Consider the following 18,254-nt stretch of genomic DNA (forward strand, 5'->3'; position numbering starts at 1 on the left):
ATATACTGGACCGAGGCCGTTTAGGGCTTGGAAGGTCAGCACCAACACTTTGAATTGTGGAGCTGATTTACAGCTGCCCTGGACACAGAATTGACCTACACTTCCATGGACAGCTGTGAGTCCAAAATGACTCCCAGGCTACACACCTGGTCCTTCAGGGGCACAGTTACCCCATTCAGGACTAGGGTGTCTGTTCAGGACTAGGGGGGGACAGCCTATGTCCCCCCAAAACAGTACTCCTTTCTTGTTAGAATTCAGCCTCAATCTGTTGAATGCGTTGTCCGATCTGTTGTGGGGAGAGAAGAAGAGAAGAAGAGTTTGGATTTGATATCCCGCCATTCACTCCCTTTAAGGAGTCTCAAAGCGGCTAACATTCTCCTTTCCCTTCCTCCCCCACAACAAACACTCTGTGAGGTGAGTGGGGCTGAGAGACTTCAAGGAAGTGTGACTGGCCCAAGGTCACCCAGCAGCTGCATGTGGAGGAGCGGAGACACGAACCCGGTTCCCCAAATTACGAGACTACCGCTCTTAACCACTACACCACACTGGAAGGAGTATAGCATCTAGATCAAGGGAAGTAATAGTGCCACTGTATTCTGCTCTGGTCAGACCTCACCTGGAGTACTGTGTCCAGTTCTGGGCACCACAGTTCAAGGAGGACACTGACAAACTGGAACGTGTCCAGAGGAGGGCAACCAAAATGGTCAAAGGCCTGGAAACGATGCCTTATGAGGAACGGCTAAGGGAGCTGGGCATGTTTAGCCTGGAGAAGAGGAGGTTAAGGGGTGATATGATAGCCATGTTCAAATATATAAAAGGATGTCACATAGAGGAGGGAGAAAGGTTGTTTTCTGCTGCTCCAGAGAAGCGGACACGGAGCAATGGTTCCAAACTACAAGAAAGAAGATTCCACCTAAACATTAGGAAGAACTTCCTGACAGTAAGAGCTGTTTGACAGTGGAATTTGCTGCCAAGGAGTGTGGTGGAGTCTCCTTGTTTGGAGGTCTTTAAGCAGAGGCTTGACAACCATATGTCAGGCATGCTCTGATGGTGTTTCCTGCTTGGCAGGGGGTTGGACTCGATGGCCCTTGTGGTCTCTTCCAACTCTATGATTCTATGATTCTATGATTCTATGACTCACCCTGAAGTTGAGGGGGCCCATGTGGAGATTATCGGAGAGGAGTTCACGCGTCTCGGAAAAAGCCTCCTTGCCCTAGCGCAAGGAGGGCTGGAGAGGGTTCCCTATGCCATCGAAGTACCTCTTGGTGCAGGGGTAGACCACCAGCAGGCTGCAGAGAAGGAACAAAGGTGGGAAGGAAAGAGAAAGGGAAAGGCATGGATGGTTATTATCCAGGTGGAAAGGGGAGCACCTGCCCAACCTGCTTAGAGAGGCAACCACCCCTGGCCTTACCGGACAAGGGCTTTCTCACCAATGGCGCCCACATCCATATCGATGATGATCTGCTTCTCGGTCATGATGGCTGGCTGTGGGCTGGGAGTTTCTCTCGGCTGCTGGAGAAAACCTTCTGGGCTGAGCTGGAGCTTCTTCCAGGGCTGGAGCCTTTTATACCCTGCGCCAAAGCTCCTCCTCCAGGATTTAAGGAAGCTTCCTTGTTTCTGATTTGACCAAATAATGTCCTGCTTTTCCTTAGGACATCCCTATTTCATCTGAGAAAGCCTGAAGGGTATGGAGTAATTGTGAAAATATAGTTCCATTCCACCTTAAAAGGGTCAGGCATTACTGTTGTGTATCACATGCCTGTTTACGTCCAGCACATTCTGCTGGGAACCTCTGTTGTATGTTGCCTTTGTTACTGCTGTTTTGCCAGAGACAGACTAGGCAGATTCATGGAGGAGAAGCTCTAATGACTCCTAGTCCGGCTGGCTCTGCTCTCCCTCCACCATCAGAGGCAGCGATGCTTCTGAATCCCATGTGTGTATTTGCCTAGACTGATTCCGGGGACATTTCAAGCGGCGCAGAATCATCTTTCTCCTGAGAAACACCTGCCTGGGACCTTAACTTTTCTGGCTGTAGGACTTTGGGTCACTTTAGAATTCTTCAATTCTTTCTGCACTCCTGCCCCCTTTTCTACATCTCTTCTGCTTCAAAGCCCATATTCTGAGCGAAGCTCTTGCTCAGGGATGGGGAACCTGAGGTCTTCCGGAATGTGGTCTGACTCTGCTTCCCATTGGCAGGCAGTGGGCTCCCAATCCCTGCCCTTGTTGAACCTCCCTGTCTTCCTACCCCTGCCGCTTCCAACTCTCCCTCTGCTGTTCTCTCCCCATGCTGTCAAACCTGAATGTGAGCTCCCTGGGGCAGAGTCCTGTCCTACATTCCAAGGGCCCTCACTTGATAAACGGCAAAATAATAATAATCACCATCATCATCTGAAAGTGAAATTAATTATGCTCGATGGGCTCAATTATCCTCAAGAGACAAGCGATTGAAACTCTGTTTGCAATGCTTTCTTGGGCCCTACTTCCTCCCCGACAACATCCACACCTTCCTCCCTTCCCTGGCCTTGGACACGGCTGTCCGACATCCCGCCCCCATAACCAGCAACTCAGCCTCACTAGCGCGGTCTGCAGAGGGTGAACATGAAACCCCTAGAGGTGTTTTGTATACATATATAATATACATCCCCTCCTGTAACACGGCCAATCTCCCAGCGCCACCCACCCTTCACATTCCACCAAATTTAATTTTACATACAACCAGCTCATTAAGAAATATGCACAATCCATTTCTCTTCTTTTGCGTCTCAGAAGCCGTCAAGATGCTGCACAATGTGGTCCCTTCTGTCCCTTTCGCTGCTCTTGTTTCCACCTTCAGGCTCCAAGAAGGTGGGCTGATGTAGTAATCTCCACAAAATCCTGGTCTCCTCTCCTTCCTCCCCCTGAACTCAGAAATCTTCCTGCTTAGCAGACAGTCGATCCAGTTGTCACCCCTCTTTTCTTCTTTACTGCTTTTATTTCTCAGGAGGAAGTCCTAAGGGGGGCGTCAAAATCCCTCAAAAGTCCCTCAAAGTTGTTGCTCTCCATCTTCTTTCAGGCAAAGTCCCAACTTCTAAAATTAATCCATCGCAAAGAGGCAAATTTAAAGTCCGCTCTTCCCGAAATCTTTGCATTCCTTGCTTCAGGGGAAGGGAGATGACGCAGATCCCGAAAAAGCCCCATAACTTAAAACATTCCCTCCCCTCCTTGCCCCGTTCAAGCAAAGCAGAAGTCAGCGTCTTTCCAAAGAGATGCTTTTCTCCTGCAGCAGAAATCAGGATCCCTTTGAAGGGGGCGTGTGGCTCTTCGCTTGCCAATTCTGTCCCCATTCAAAGCTGTCCCCCGCCCTCCCCCCGGGAGTTGGCCAGGGCTGTTCGGGGACAGTCTGAAATCCTTTGCTGAAGGAGCCAGGCAGCTTTCTGGGCCAGCGAATGGCCTGAGGGTGCCAGGAAGGCACTTGCTCTGCGCCCGAGGACACCTGGCTGGCAGTCAGAAGGACAAAAGCCACAGGGGGAGCGGCTGCTTCCAAGCCTGGGACGGGGGGAGAACCTCGCCTCTGCTTCGTCTGGGAGACAGGGATGTCCATCCCGGCTCACAACCCCCCCCCCAAAATAAATTAACGGACGAGCGCGGGTCGTGCCTATTCTATACCCTCGGACGAGTAGGGGAGACCTGCCCCATACCCCCATAGACCTCCGCCTGCGACCCCCAAAGGGCGACTTGCCGGGTTCGATGCCCCCCTGGCGCTTTATTTTGCATCGCTTTGTTTGACATTCCAATGAAGGTGGTAAATTCTTTTGATGTTTTTATGGGTGTGAAATATGTAGGCGGGGGTGTTTATTGGGTTGTATTTGTTTTTATTTGATTATGTGTTTTGTGTTTTTATATTGTAATTTCATCCTGTGAACCCCCAGATTTAATGAACAAATAAATGGATAAAACGAAATGAATTCCCCCCTCTCCCTGCCGATTAAGAGGCAGCTCCGTCCCCGACACCCATCTGGAAAGAGGCAGGGAGGGGCATTGCGGGGGGGGGAGTGGCCCTTGGGGGGTCTCTCTGGGTGGCCATGTTGGTACCCCCACCCCTTATTCAGAGGGGTGGAATCCAGAGCAGGGGAAGGGTCCGCAACACCCTCTGAGTCTTTCGCCCCCAATTTCTCCACAGAAGGAATCACAGAGAGGGCAACTGGCCAGAACTGGGTGGGGAGATGACCGGGGGGGGGCAATTGGGGCATGGGGGGGTCAGTCTGGCAGGAGCTTTGAGGATGAAGAATTTGGGGAAACAGCGGGGGTCCCTGGCTCCGAAAAGCACTCCAGCCTCAGGGAGGGGGGCAAAGTGCCACAGAGTCCTGAACTCCCACCCCCCAGTGGTACTCAATGGTTCCTCTTGAGTGACAGAGAAGCCCCCCTTTCCCAGCCCCCCAACTAACCCCCCACCCCCAGGCCTGTCCCCTCCCTCCGTCCCAGAGAAGGAGACACAGGAAACCAGGTCAGATTGCAGAGGGAGGATTTATTAGAGGGTCAAGCGTCACATGGGGGCTGCAAGGGGAGACCAGCAGGAGGCGGCCGCTTCTCCCTGGGGGTGTCTCAGTGGGACCGGCAGGCCAGCGCATGAGCCACCACCCTGACCAGCTTGTGGAAGGCATGGTGGTAAGCAGGGGTGAATTCCTGTCCAAAGGGGGTGGGTGATGAAGACTTCAACAGGAGCTGGAAGAGAAAAGAGGGGGTGACTCCTTCTGCCAGGGGGCCCATGTATGGGACACCCTCTCCCCACAACAGATCCCACAGCAGATTCAACAGATTGAGACTGAATCCTGACAAGACAGAAGCACTGTTTTGGGTGGACTGGGGGCAAGCCGGTGGGTGTGGGGGGGGGGACTCCCTGGTCCTGAATGGGGTAACTGTGCCCCCGAAGGACCAGGTGCGCAGCCTGGGAGTCATTTTGGACTCACAGCTGTCCATGGAGGTGCAGGTCAATTATGTTTCCAGGGCAGCTGTCTCCCAGCTCCATCTGGTCCACAGGATGAGACCCTACCTGCCCGCAGACTGTCTCACCAGAGTGGTGCATGCTCTAGTTATCTCCCGCTTGGACTACTGCAATGCCCCCCATGTGGGGCTACTTTTGAAGGTGACGCGGAAACTGCAACTAATCCAGAATGTGGCAGCTAGACTGGTGACTGGGAGTGGCTGCTAAGATCGCCGAGCACAATTCAAAGTTTTGGTGCTGACCTTGAAAGCCCTAAAAGGCCTCAGCCCTGTATACCCAAAGGAGGGTCTCCACCCCCATTGTTCAGCCCAGACTCTGAGGTCCAGCTCCCTTTTGGTGGTTCCCTCACTGTGAGAGGTGAGGTTACAGGGAAGCAGGCAGAGGGCCTTCTTGGTTGTGGCGCCCGCCCTGTCGAATGCCCTCACACCAGATGTCAAGGAAATGAAAAAATAACTGAAATCTGAAGGCAACCCTGTATCAGGAAATTTTTAATGTCTAATGTTTTATGTCCTGTGAGCCACCCAGAGTGACACACACACACACACACACACACACACACACGGCACCCCCAGTCCCCCCCCCCCGCCAGGCAGCCCCTTGGGGTGGGGTAGCAGCCTCACCCTGAAGTTGAGGGGGTCCACGTGGAGCTTGTCGCAGAGCAGTTCACGCAGTTCGGAAAAAGCCTCCTTGACCTTGTGCAAAGAGGGCTGGAGAGGTTCCTAATGAGAGTGCAGGGCTGGAGAGGTTCCCGAAGTTAGGGAAGAGCCTCTGGCACCAGGGGTAGACCACCAGCAGGCTTCAGAGAAGGAACAAAGGAAGGAAGGAAGGAAAAAGGGAGAGGCATGGATGGTTATTATCCAGGTGGAAAGAGGAGCTCCTGCCCAACCTGCTTAGAGAGGCAACCACCCCTGGCCTTACCTTCCAAGGGCTTCCGCACCACTGACGTCCATATCCCATAACATCCAAATAGTAGTGATGAACTGCATCTCGGTCATGATGGCTGGCTGTGGGCTGGGAGCTTCTCTCGGCTGCTGGAGAAAACCTTCTGGGCTGAGCTGGAGCTTCTTCCAGGGCTGGAGCCTTTTATACCCTGCGCCAAAGTGCCTCCTCCCAGATTTACAGAAGCCGACCTGGTTTCTGATTTGATGTAAGAATGTCCTGCTTTTCCTGAAGACATCCCTATTTTCCCCTGAGAAATCCTGGAGGGTATGGAGTAATGCCACGCCTGTGCCAAGGAGACAAGCAAGTATAAAGGCTTTAGAAGACATCTGAAGGCAGCCCCAAAGGAGCGTCTCCACCCCATCGCTCGGCCCGGACACTGAGGTCCTCCTCCTCCGGTGATTCAGCTACAGGGTACCAGGCAAAGGGCCTTCTTGGCAGTGGCTCCCTCCCTGTGGAAAGACATCAGATGTCAACCTGGGTGGCCTGAAAGACGGACTAGGCAGATTCATGGAGGAGAAGCTATAGTGGCTCCTAGTCTGGCTGGCTCTGCTCTCCCCCCACCATCAGAGGCAGCGATGCTTCTGGATCCCATGTGTGTATTTGCCCAGACTGATTCCGGGGACATTTCAAGGGGCGCAGAATCATCTTTCTCCTGAGAAACACTTGCCTGGGACCTCAACTTTTCTGGCTGTACGACTTTGGGTTACATTAGAAGTCCTCAGTTCTTTCCTCACTCATTCGCCCTTTTGTACACCTGTTCTGCTTCAAAGCCCATATTATGAGCGAAGCTCTTGCTCAGAGATGGGAAACCTGAGGTCTTCCGGATGTGGTCTGACTCTGCTTCCCATTGGCAGGCAGTGGGCTCCCAATCCTTGCCCTTGTTGAACCTCCCTGTCTTCCTACCCCTGCTGCTTCCAACTCTCCCTCTGCTTTTCTCTCCCCAAGCTGTCAAACCTGAATGTGAGCTCCCTGGGGCAGAGTCCTGTCCTACATTCCAAGGGCCCTCACTTGATACATGGTGAAATAATAATAACAATAATAATCTGAAAGTTCAATTAATTATCCTGAAGCGAATGCAACTCTTTTTGCAATGCTTTCTTGGGCCCTGGTAAAGATCAGGGCATGTGGCCAGGATTGCCCAGGGCCACCCCTGTCATTGGGAGTGAGGTGGCTGCTTCAGGGGCAGATGCTGGGCTGGAGGACACAGGGGTGAGGCATCGTAGGACAAACACAGCCTGCCACCCCCAAGCTGGCTTGCTGCCTTCAGGAGCAGGAGAGAACATTGTCCCATCTCCAGCACTGAAGAAAGAGATTCAGCTTCCAGCTGAATCACGGGAGCTGCAGTTTGTTAAGTATTGTGGCTCTTTGAGGGGGGAAACTACACTTCCCAGCAGTCTTTGGGGGAAATCATGTGCTTTCACTGTACGTTGAGTACAGAGCCTTAGAAGATTTGGGTTTCCTCATCCTTGCTGAGGGTTGGGACAAAACCCATCACCCTCATGCCCTGGCTGACCACCAGCAGTGACAGAGCACTGGGCTAAATGGATCTTGGTCCAATCTGACAGGGCCATTTCAAATTTCCCAGGAACTTGCCCTAAAGCCCTGCCAGAGGTATCTATTTCTCTGTGATGGGAGTTACCTGTGAGTAAAAAGGTAAAGGTAAAGACCATTAGTTCCAGTCGTGCCCGACTCTGGGGTTGTGGCGCTCATCTCGCTTTATTGGCCGAGGCAGCCGACATACAGCTTTCAGGTCATGTGGCCAGCATGACTAAGCCACTTCTGGTGAACTAGAGCAGCGCACAGAAACACTGTTTACCTTCCGGCCAGAGCGGTACCTATTTATCTACTTGCACTCTGATGTGCTTTCGAACTGCTAGGTTGGCAGGAGCAGGGACCGAGCAATGGGAGCTCACCCCGTCGCGGGGATTTGAACCGCCTACCTTCTGATCGGCAAGTCCTAGGCTCTGCGGTTTAACCCACAGCGCCACCCACATCCCAATATCTGTGAGTAAGACCCATCAAATTCAAGAAGCAGTCGTTAAGAGTCGTCAACAGGCTCATCACAGCTATCACCCATTCCCACCACCCTTCTGAGTAATACCCCTCCCCACCTTCTCACTATATAGAAGGGTCTGGTGACTTCTGTTTCAGTGTATCTGAAGAAGTGTGCATGCACACGAAAGCTCATACCAAGAAATAACTTAGTTGGTCTTTAAGGTGCTACTGGAAGGAATTTTTTTTGTTTTAATCCGCTTCTGGCGGACCAGAGCAGTGCACGGAAATGCTGTTTAACCATTTGCAAAAGGATACATTCTTAATTGCCTGCACAGTCCGGGAGGAATAGAAATGTTTTCAGCAGGCAACTACAGCTTTGCATTTAAGGTGCCCCCTGAATCTCCAGTGGCAGAGAGTTCCACTGGCCTGAGGACATGAAAGATTCAATTTCTCTCTGTTGTCAAACGAGTTTCGCCAACAGCCAGTGTTTGCTCCTGCAGACTGAGTTATGCTCCTTTTATTCCAATGCTCGCTGGGCGAAAGTATATTTTTGCTGTGTCAGAATCACTGCTGCTTGGGTGATCTGCAGCAGAGTCATTTTCATCTCCTCCTGAGCAACAGGTCGGCCTCTTGCAGCCAGAGCTATCAGGGGGAGCCAGGCCTGACTCAGGAGGAGGCTGGGCAGATTTGCAAAGTGGTGAAGAGAAGGGGCTGCAGGATCAGGACCCCAAGCAGGGACCGTGCACCACAGCCTTCCAGAAAGGGATGCCTGAGCAGCTCCTGTTCCAGCCCTGTGAAGAAAGCAAGGGGAGCTCTGAGTGGAGAGGAGAGGCAGCTACAAGGCGCCATGATAGTACTTCTTCTTCATCATCATCATCATCAAAATTTGTAGGCCGCCTTATACCCGCAGGTCTCAGGCAGTTCACAGGATAAAATCACAATGTAAAAACACGAAATGCACATTGAAAACAGAAGCAGCCCAATATGTGCCATGGACTTGGGGAGTGTTGAAGGAGAGGCAGCTGTCGTCGGGTGCAAGATAAAGGGCCAAGGAGACTTGCGTTCAAACCCCGCCAAAAAGCTTGCCTCTCCTTTGTCCTGCCCCCCCTCCCAGGGTCTTTGTGGTGATTCAATGGGACAAGAAGACCCATATCCCAAACTCCTTCGCAGATTACGAGGACACAACCAGGATCGATAAACGGGAGGCTACTCCGAGTTCTAAGCATGACATTCAAGGCAGGACCTCCAAGCATCCCTCTTTCCCAGTTTCTGATTTGATCCCGGAATGTCCCACTTTCCCTTAGGATATCCCTGTTTTCATCGGGGAAATGGTGGAGGGTATGGAGTCATGCAACCCCTGAGCCAAGGAAATAAGTAACTATACGACCTTTAGAAGACATCTGAAGGCAGCCCTGGAAAGGGAAGCTTGTGAATGTTTTATTGTGTTTTTGTATATGTTGGAAGCCGCCGAGAGTGGCTGCGGCAACCCAGTCAGATGGGCAGGGCATGAATTATATTCTCTTAGGGAATAGGATGTCCCTATTTCCACCAGACGGAGAGGGATGTCAGGGCAGCCGGCACTTTGATGCAACAGCCACGTGGCATCCATTAAGAGGGACCGCTGCCCAATCGACTGTTTCAGCCCACTCCCCAGCCTGGTGCCAACGCCACGCAGCCCACAGTGTTTGCGCAACACACAAGTTACGACAGCCGTCCTTGGACTGAGGCCCACGTGCCGAGTTACTAGCAGAGCAGGTTGGCTTTGCAAGAGCCAAGAGATCCGGAAACTTAATCGTAGACCTGTAAGGGACTCCAGGGGTCATCTAGTCCAGCCCTCTGCAACGCAGGAATCTCAGCTGAAGCATCCCTGGCAATTGGCAATTCAACCTCTGCTTCAAAACCTCCAAGGAAGGAGAGTCCACCTCCGCTTGTGAGAGTCTGTTGCACTGCTGAACTGTTCTTACTGTCAGAGAGCTTTTCCGAATGATCAGCCGGAATCTCCTTTCTTGCATCTTGAAGCCTTTGGTTCGAGTCCTGCCCTCCAGAGCAGGAGAAAACAAGCATGCTCCTTCCTCGATGGGACAACCCTTGAGATATTTGAAGATGGCTCTCATATCTCCTCTCAGTCTCCTCTTCTCCAGGCTTAACATACCCAGCTCCTTCAACCGCTCCTCATACGGCTTGCCTTCCAGACCCTTGATCATCCTGGTCTCCCTCCTCTGCACACCTTCCAGCTTGTCCACATCCTTCTTAAACTGTAGTGCCCAGAAGTGGACACCATGTTCCAGGTGTGGTCTGACCAAGGCAGAAGAGAGCAGGACTATGGCTTCCCTGGATCTGGACACTAGACTTCTGTGGAAGCAGACTAGAATAGTATTAGCCTTTTTTTGCTGCTGCTGCGTCACACTGTGGACTCATGTTGAGCTTGTGGTCCACCAAGACCCCTAGATCCTTTTCACATGTACTGCTAGTAAGCCAGGTCTCCCCCACATTACATTGATTTTTATTTCTCCATTCCAATTATGCATAAAATAGTCTTTTAAAGTTTATTGTGCTTTTTCATATATTTCTTGATCATCTAATAAATTATCATTCAGTCTCCAATGAATAGTCTTCTGCAGCATTAGCTATCATTCCCAGTTTGGTGCCAATTGCAAATTGGATGAGCACCCCCTCAATTCTTTCATCCAAGTCCTTTATAAAGATGTCAAACAACGACAGACCCAGGACAGCACACTGCGCACATCACTTATCACTTCTCCCCAGGTTGATGAGGAACCATTAAGGAGTCCTCTTTGGGTTTGCTCAGTCAAGCAGCTACAAATCCACCAAATTGTTACCTTGTTCAACCTCCATTTAACAGCTTCCTTGCTAGAATATCATGGGGGATTTTGTCAAAAGGCTCACTGAATTCAAGATACACTATGTCCACAGCATTCCCCTGACCCACCAAGTTTGTAACTCCATCCAAAAAGAGAAAAAAGAAAGAAGGAAAGAAATCAGATTGCTCTGGCTGACTTATTTTGGGGAAACCTATGCTGGGTCTCAGTAATCGCAGCATCTTTTCCTAAATGCTAGTTGACCGACTGCTGACGTATCTAACAGGCTGAGCAAAAGAGCAACTGCTCTGGCTTACCTTCCGCTTCAGTTGGGGAACTCAAGCCCAGATCCTCAGTTATAGACGGCCCAGAGAGCCCCTCTTGGCTCTGCAGATCAGCCCATCCAGCTGACGGGACAAACGACCTTCCAGCCATCTTCAGCAGCCAGGATCACATACCCTCCAGCATTTCTCTGATGATAAGAGGGCCGTCCATCAGGCTAGCAATTCCCTCTGCCAAGAGAGCAAGGCAGCTGATGGACGGGCAGCTTTCAGGCCCTGATCATGCACAAGACCTTTGGTGCTGTTTTCTCACAGGAAAGTGTTTCTGGTTTTGTTTTGTTCAGAACTTTCCCCAGCCCTGCATCTGGGAACTGGTCAGTCAAAAAAAACAGGCAGCAACAGGACATAGAGACCCAAGTCAAGTGCTTTTCATATCAGCGTTGAGGGTCTTTGCTGCCTTGCAATGCACCAGTTACTCCACTAATGTTTTGATTTGCTTTTGCCAAGGAATTACGATTGCATCAACACCAGAAACTTAAATCACCTGCAAATCACTTCTGCTCCTTGCACTAAATAACCTCAGGTACAGTAGGTTTCTTGAGTTTAGATTTCTGTTAAGAGACTGCTGACACTTTTACACGACTACACACCCGAAGGTTGGTAGCAAGGATGAATCTTTAGTGGGAGATCTGCTCAGTTGTCCGCTGGGTGCCGTCTGGGGGACAGCCTGTCCTTTGGGTTGTGGGGAATGGATTCAGCCACGGTCTGGGGGGACGGACACATGTGTTCTTTCCCATGAGCTCAAGCGTGTGCTGGGTGAATCCTTTAGACTCCGCAAAGGACACCCCCTTCCATCTCTGCTTTCTCTAGCAGCACTTGTCATGGCGGACTAGCATGGCCTTTCTTAATGGCGCTGCAACTTGCAAAGCTCATCAGGAGCATAAGGGGGAAATGGATTAGGCACCTCTGAGAAGCCAAGAAATGCTGCCTGATGATTAGCAATGAATAATCTAGCACAGTCCTTCAGAGGAAGTCCCTGTTATTCCCATTTGACAGATAAGAACATACAGTGGAATGCAAACTAAGTTTGTTGAGCTTAGAACTCATCAAAACCAAGTTAATCATGGCCAATATAAATGGGATTTAAGGGCAACAAGTAACAGCGCAGTTCTCGGCGTGTCTAGCTAGAGGGGTGTCTTCTTGAATTTGATGGGTCTTACTCACAGATATTGGGATGTGGGTGGCGCTGTGGGTTAAACCGCAGAGCCTAGGACTTGCTGATCAGAAGGTCAGAGATTCAAATCCCAGTGACGGGGTGAGCTCCTGTTGCTTGGTCCTTGCTTCTGCCAACCCAGCAGTTCGAAAGCATGTCAAAGTGCAAGTAGATAAATAGGTACCGCTCTGGCAGGAAGGTAAACAGTGTTTCTGTGCACTGCTCTGGTTCGCCAGAAGCGGATTAGTCATGCTGGCCAAATGACCCGGAAGCTGTATGTCGGCTCCCTTGACCAATAAAACGAGATGAGTGCCACAACCCCAGAGTCGGCCACGACTGGACCTAATGGTCAGGGGTCCCTTTACCTTTACCCTTTTACTCACAGGTAACTCCCATCACAGAGAAATAGATACCTCTGGCAGGGCTTTAAGGCGAGTTCCTGGGAAATTTGAAACTGCCCTGTCAGATTGGACCAAGATCCATTTAGCTGAGTGCTCTGTCACTGATGGTGGTCAGCCAGGGCATGAGGGTGATGGGTTTTGTCCCAACCCTCAGCAAGATGGGGAAACCCAAATCTTCTATGGCTCTGTACTCAACGTACAGTGAAAGCACATGATTTCCCCCAAAGACTGCTGGGAAGTGTAGTTTACCCCCTCAAAGAGCCACAATACTTAACAAACTGCAGCTCCCGTGATTCAGCTGGAAGCTGAATCTCTTTCTTCAGTGCTGGAGATGGGACAATGTTCTCTCCCGCACCTGAAGGCAGCAAGCCAGCTTGGGGGTGGCAGGCTATGTTTGTCCTACGATGCCTCACCCCTGTGTGCTCCAGCCCAGCATCTGCCCCTGAAGCAGCCACCTCACTCCCAATGACAGGGGTGGCCCTGGGCAATCCTGGCCACATGCCCTGATCTGTACCAGGGCCCAAGAAAGCATTGCAAACAGAGTTGCAATTGCTTGAGGATAATTGAGTCCATTGAGGATAATTAATTGCATTTTCAGATGATGATTATTATTTCACCATTTATCATTTGGAATGTAGGACAGGACTCTGCCCCAGGGAGCTCACATTCAGGTTTGACAGCGTGGGGAGAAAACAGCAGAGGGAGAGTTGAAAGCGGCAGGGGTAGGAAGACAGGGAGGTTCAACAAGGGCAGGGATTGGGAGCCCACTGCCTGCCAATGGGAAGCAGAGTCAGACCACATTCCGGAAGACCTCAGGTTCCCCATCCCTGAGCAAGAGCTTCGCTCAGAATATGGGCTTTGAAGCAGAAGAGGTGTACAAAAGGGGGCAGGAGTGCAGAAAGAATTGAAGAATTCTAAACTGAGCCAAAGTCCTACAGCCAGAAAAGTTGAGGTCCCAGGCAGGCGTTTCTCAGGAGAAAGATGATTCTGCGCCCCTTGAAAGGTCACCTGAATCAGTCTGGGCTAATACACACAATCAAGTTTTATTGGCATGAGAATAGTTTAACAAAGTATTGCAGAATTCTAGGGACTTGAAGGTCGAATGTCTGCTGAAAGTTCTGTTGGAAATTCCTAGTGCTCCCTCACAGAACTCCATTTCCCAAGGTTCCTTGGGAATGACAAAGTCAGAGCCTTCTGGGTGAGGCCAAAGGAGACCCATCGAGTCCAGGATCCTCTTCTCCCAATGGCCAACTATGGACCCCAATGGGCAAGCAGGATTGAAGCCCCAGAGCCTCTCCCTTGATGCTGTTTCCTGCAAGTGGGATTCAGAAGCATCGCTGCCTCTGATGGTGGGGGGAGAGCAGAGCCAGCCGGACTAGGAGCCATTAGAGCTTCTCCTCCATGAATCTGCCTAGTCCGTCTTTCAGGCCACCCAGGTTGACATCTGATGTCTTTCCACAGGGAGGGAGCCACTGCTAAGAAGGCCCTTTGCCTGGTACCCTGTAGCTGAATCACCGGAGGAGGAGGACCTCAGTGTCTTGGCTGAGCGATGGGGGTGGAGACGCTCCTTTGGGGCTGCCTTCAGATGTCTTCTAAAGCCTTTATACTTGCTTGTCTCCTTGGCACAGGGGTGGCATTACTCCATACCCTCCAGGATTTCTCAGGGGAAAATAGGGATGTCTTCAGGTAAAGCAGGACATTCTTAGATCAAATCAGAAACCAGGTCGGCTTCTGTAAATCTGGGAGGAGGCACTTTGGCGCAGGGTATAAAAGGCTCCAGCCCTGGAAGAAGCTCCAGCTCAGCCCAGAAGGTTTTCTCCAGCAGCCGAGAGAAGCTCCCAGCCCACAGCCAGCCATCATGACCGATCTCATCACCGCTATTTGGATGAGAATGGATGTGGCTGTCATTGGTGCGGAAGCCCTTGGAAGGTAAGTCCAGGGGTGGTCGCCTCTCTAAGCAGGTTGGGCAGGAGCTCCTCTTTCCACCTGGATAATAACCATCCATGCCTCTCCCTTTTTCCTTCCTTCCTTCCTTTGTTCCTTCTCTGCAGCCTGCTGGTGGTCTACCCCTGGTGCCAGAGGACCTTTGCTAACTTCGGGAACCTCACCAGCCCTGCCCTCTCATTAGGATCCTCTCCAGCCCTCTTTGCACAAGGTCAAGGAGACTTTTTCCGAGCTGCGTGAATTGCTCTGCGACAAGCTCCACGTGGACCCCCTCAACTTCAGGGTGAGGCTGCTCCCCCGCCCCAAGGGGCTGCCTGGTGGGGGGGGGACTGGGGGTGCCGTGTGTGTGTGTGTGTGTGTGTGTGTCACTCTGGGTGTCTCACAGGACATAAAACATTGTAAGACATTAGACATTTCCTGATACAGGGTTGCCTTCAGATTTCAGTTAGTTGTTTATTTCCTTGACATCTGGTGGGAGGGCATTCCACAGGGCGGGCCAAGAAGGCCCTCTGCCTGCTTCCCTGTAACCTCACCTCTCACAGTGAGGGAACCGCCAAAAGGGAGCTGGACCTCAGAGTCTGGGCTGAACAATGGGGGTGGAGACCCTCCTTTGGGTATACAGGGCTGAGGCCTTTTAGGGCTTTCAAGGTCAGCACCAAAACTTTGAATTGTGCTCGGCGATCTTAGCAGCCACTCCCAGTCACCAGTCTAGCTGCCGCATTCTGGATTAGTTGCAGTTTCCACGTCACCTTCAAAGGTAGCCCCACATGGGGGGCATTGCAGTAGTCCAAGCGGGAGATAACTAGAGCATGCACCACTCTGGTGAGACAGTCTGCGGGCAGGTAGGGTCTCATCCTGTGGACCAGATGGAGCTGGGAGACAGCTGCCCTGGAAACAGAAATGACCTGTGCCTCCATTGACCTCTGTGAGTCCAAAATGACTCCCAGGGTCCGCACCTGGTCCTTCAGGGGCACAGTTACCCCATTCAGGACCAGGGAGTCCCCCCCACACCCGCTTGCCCCCAGTCCACCGTAAACAGTGCTTCTGTCTTGTCAGGATTCAGTTTCAATCTGGTGAATCTGTTGTGGGATCTGTTGTGGGGAGAGGGTGTCCCACACATGGGCCCCCTGGCAGAAGGAGTCACCCTCTCTTTTCTCTTCCAGCTCCTGGGCGAGGTCCTCAGCACCCTCCTGCTAGCCCCCCCTTGGACAGAAATTCACCCCTGCTTGCCATCATGCCTTCCACAAGCTGGTCAGGGTGGTGGCTCATGCGCTGGCCTGCCGGTCCCACTGAGACACCCCCAGGGAGAAGCGGCCGTCTCCTGCTGGTCTCCCCTTCCTACCCCCATGTGACGCTTGACCCTCTAATAAATCCTCCCTCTGCATCTGACCTGGTTTCCTGTGTCTCCTTCTCTGGGACAGAGGGAGGGGACTGGCCTGGGGGTGGGGGGTAGAAACACCTCCTGTTAGTTGGGGGGCGTGGAAAGGGGGGGGTTCTGTCACTAAAGAGGAACTATGGAGCACCACTGGGGGGTTTCAGGACTCTGTGGCACTTTGCCCCCCTCCCTGAAGCTGGAGTGCTTTTGGGAGCCAGGGACCCCCGCTGTTTCCCCAAATCCTTCATCCTCAAAGCTCCTGCCAGACTGACCCCCCCATGCCCCAATTGCCCCCCCCCCGTCATCTCCCCACCCAGTTCTGGCCAGTTGCCCTCTCTGTTCTTCCTACTGTGGAGAAATTGGGGGCGAAGGACTCAGAGGGTGTTGCGGACCCTTCCCCTGCTCTGGATCCCATCCCTCTGAATAAGGGGTGGGGGTACCAACATGGCCACCCAGAGAGACCCCCAAGGGCCACTCTCCCCCCGCAATGCCCCTCCCTGCCTCTTTCCAGATGGGTGTCGGGGACGGAGCTGCCTCTTAATCGGCAGAGAGAGGGGGGAATTCATTTCGTTTTATCCATTTATTTGTTTATTAAATTTGGAGGTTCACAGGATATAAAAACACAAAACACGTAATCAAATAAAAACAAATACAAACCAATAAACACCCCCGCCAACATATTTCACACCCATAATAACATCAAAGGAGTTTACCACCTTCATTGGAATGTCAAACAAAGCGATGCAAAATAAAACGCCAGGGGGGCAGCGAACCCGGCAAGTCGCCCTTTGGGGGTCCCAGGCGGAGGTCTATGGGGGTATGGGGCAGGTCTCCCCTAACCTTCCGAGGGTATAGAATGGGCACGACCCGCGCTCGTCCGTTAATTTATTTTGGGGGGGGGGTTGTGAGCCGGGATGGACATCCCTGTCTCCCAGACGAAGCAGAGGCGAGGTTCTCCCCCAGTCCCAGGCTTGGAAGCAGCCGCTCCCCCTGTGGCTTTTGTCCTTCTGACTGCCAGCCAGGTGTCCTCGGGCGCAGAGCAAGCGCCTTCCTTGCGCCCTCAGGCCATTCGCTGGCCCAGAAAGCTGCCTGGCTCCTCCAGCAAAGGATTTCATTTTTATTTTTATTTTAACATTTTTATTGCATTTTCAGTTTACAGAAGAAAAAAGAAGAAAAAAGAATCTAAAATACATTTATAAATTGTTAGCTGGACTTCCCCACACCTCCCTCCCCCTGCGTTCTTTACAATAAAACATATCAGCAAATTATTACCTTGTTTCGTATCTTATTTATATCTTTCAAAATATTTTACTTCTGAATTTAAAGTATCTTTTATCCAGTGTTTATGCCTTAAAATAAAAAATATAATAACCTTAAATTTCGACTTTTTCTTAATTATAACTTGTCATCCTATTTTCCCAATCTAGTTGCAGGAGCTAAATTCCAAAACATGCAGATTCTTAACATTCATACAACTTATATTTTTTTGCAAATAGTCCTTGAATTTTTTCCAATCTTCTTTCGTTGTCTCTTCACCCAAATCTCGGATTCTGCCAGTCATTTCAGCCAGTTCCATATAGTCCATCAACTGCGTCTGCCACTCTTCCAGCGTGGGAAGATCTTGTGTCTTCCAATATTTTACTATAAGTATTCTTGCTGCTGTAGATGCATACATAAAAAATGTTTTATCCTTCTTTATCACCCTTTGGTCCACAATGCCCAGGAGGAAGGCCTCTGGTTTCTTGGGAAAGGTGTACCTGAACACCTTTTTTAATTCATTATAGATCATTTCCCAGAAGGCCTTCACTTTTGGACAAGTCCACCAAAGGTGAAAGAATGTCCCTTCAGCCTCCTTACATTTCCAACATTTATTATCAGACCGATGGTAAATTTTTGCAAGTTTGACTGGGGTCATGTACCACCTATATATCATTTTCATAATATTCTCTTTCAAGGCATTACATGCTGTGAATCTCATTCCAGTGGTCCATAACCTTTCCCAGTCTTCGAACATAATGTTGTACCCAATATCCTGAGCCCATTTTATCATGGCTGATTTAACTGTCTCATCCTGGGTATTCCATTTAAGCAGCAAGTTATACATTCTCGAAAGTACCTTGGTCTTAGATTCTAACAGTTCTGTCTCTAGTTTCGATTTTTCCACCTGGAATCCTATTTTTTTGTCCGACTTAAAAACTTCTTGAATTTGAGCATAGTGAAACCAATCTTGCACCCTATTCTTTAATTTTTCAAAGCTCTGCAATCTCCAATTGTCTCCAGTTTTTTCTATCATTTCCCAATAT

The 18,254-nt window shown here is 50.8% G+C and overlaps 1 protein-coding gene and 1 pseudogene across 2 annotated transcripts; one reads left to right on the forward strand and one right to left on the reverse strand.

Annotated features, from left to right (window-relative positions):
• Positions 1 to 4,503: 4,503 nt before the first annotated feature.
• Positions 4,504 to 11,243, reverse strand: LOC310842796 (hemoglobin subunit epsilon-like). Its single transcript, XM_083734935.1, has 4 exons — positions 11,055 to 11,243; positions 5,900 to 6,372; positions 5,651 to 5,777; positions 4,504 to 4,701 (listed from the first exon to the last, which is right to left on the reverse strand). The coding sequence occupies exons 2-4, from the start codon at positions 6,247 to 6,249 to the stop codon at positions 4,582 to 4,584; spliced, it is 597 nt and encodes a 198-aa protein (XP_083591061.1). The 5' UTR covers positions 6,250 to 6,372; positions 11,055 to 11,243; the 3' UTR covers positions 4,504 to 4,581.
• A 2,536-nt stretch (positions 11,244 to 13,779) lies between these two features.
• On the forward strand, positions 13,780 to 15,905 carry LOC310842797 (hemoglobin subunit beta-2 pseudogene; annotated as a pseudogene). The gene is made up of 3 exons (XR_014568690.1): positions 13,780 to 14,561; positions 14,684 to 14,810; positions 15,774 to 15,905. The product of XR_014568690.1 is annotated as a hemoglobin subunit beta-2 pseudogene (transcript).
• The last annotated feature ends 2,349 nt before the right edge of the window (positions 15,906 to 18,254 follow it).

The sequence above is a fragment of the Podarcis gaigeae genome (genome assembly GCF_964106915.1).
Source record: "Podarcis gaigeae genome assembly, chromosome: 4".
Classification (NCBI taxonomy): Eukaryota; Metazoa; Chordata; class Lepidosauria; order Squamata; family Lacertidae; genus Podarcis; species Podarcis gaigeae.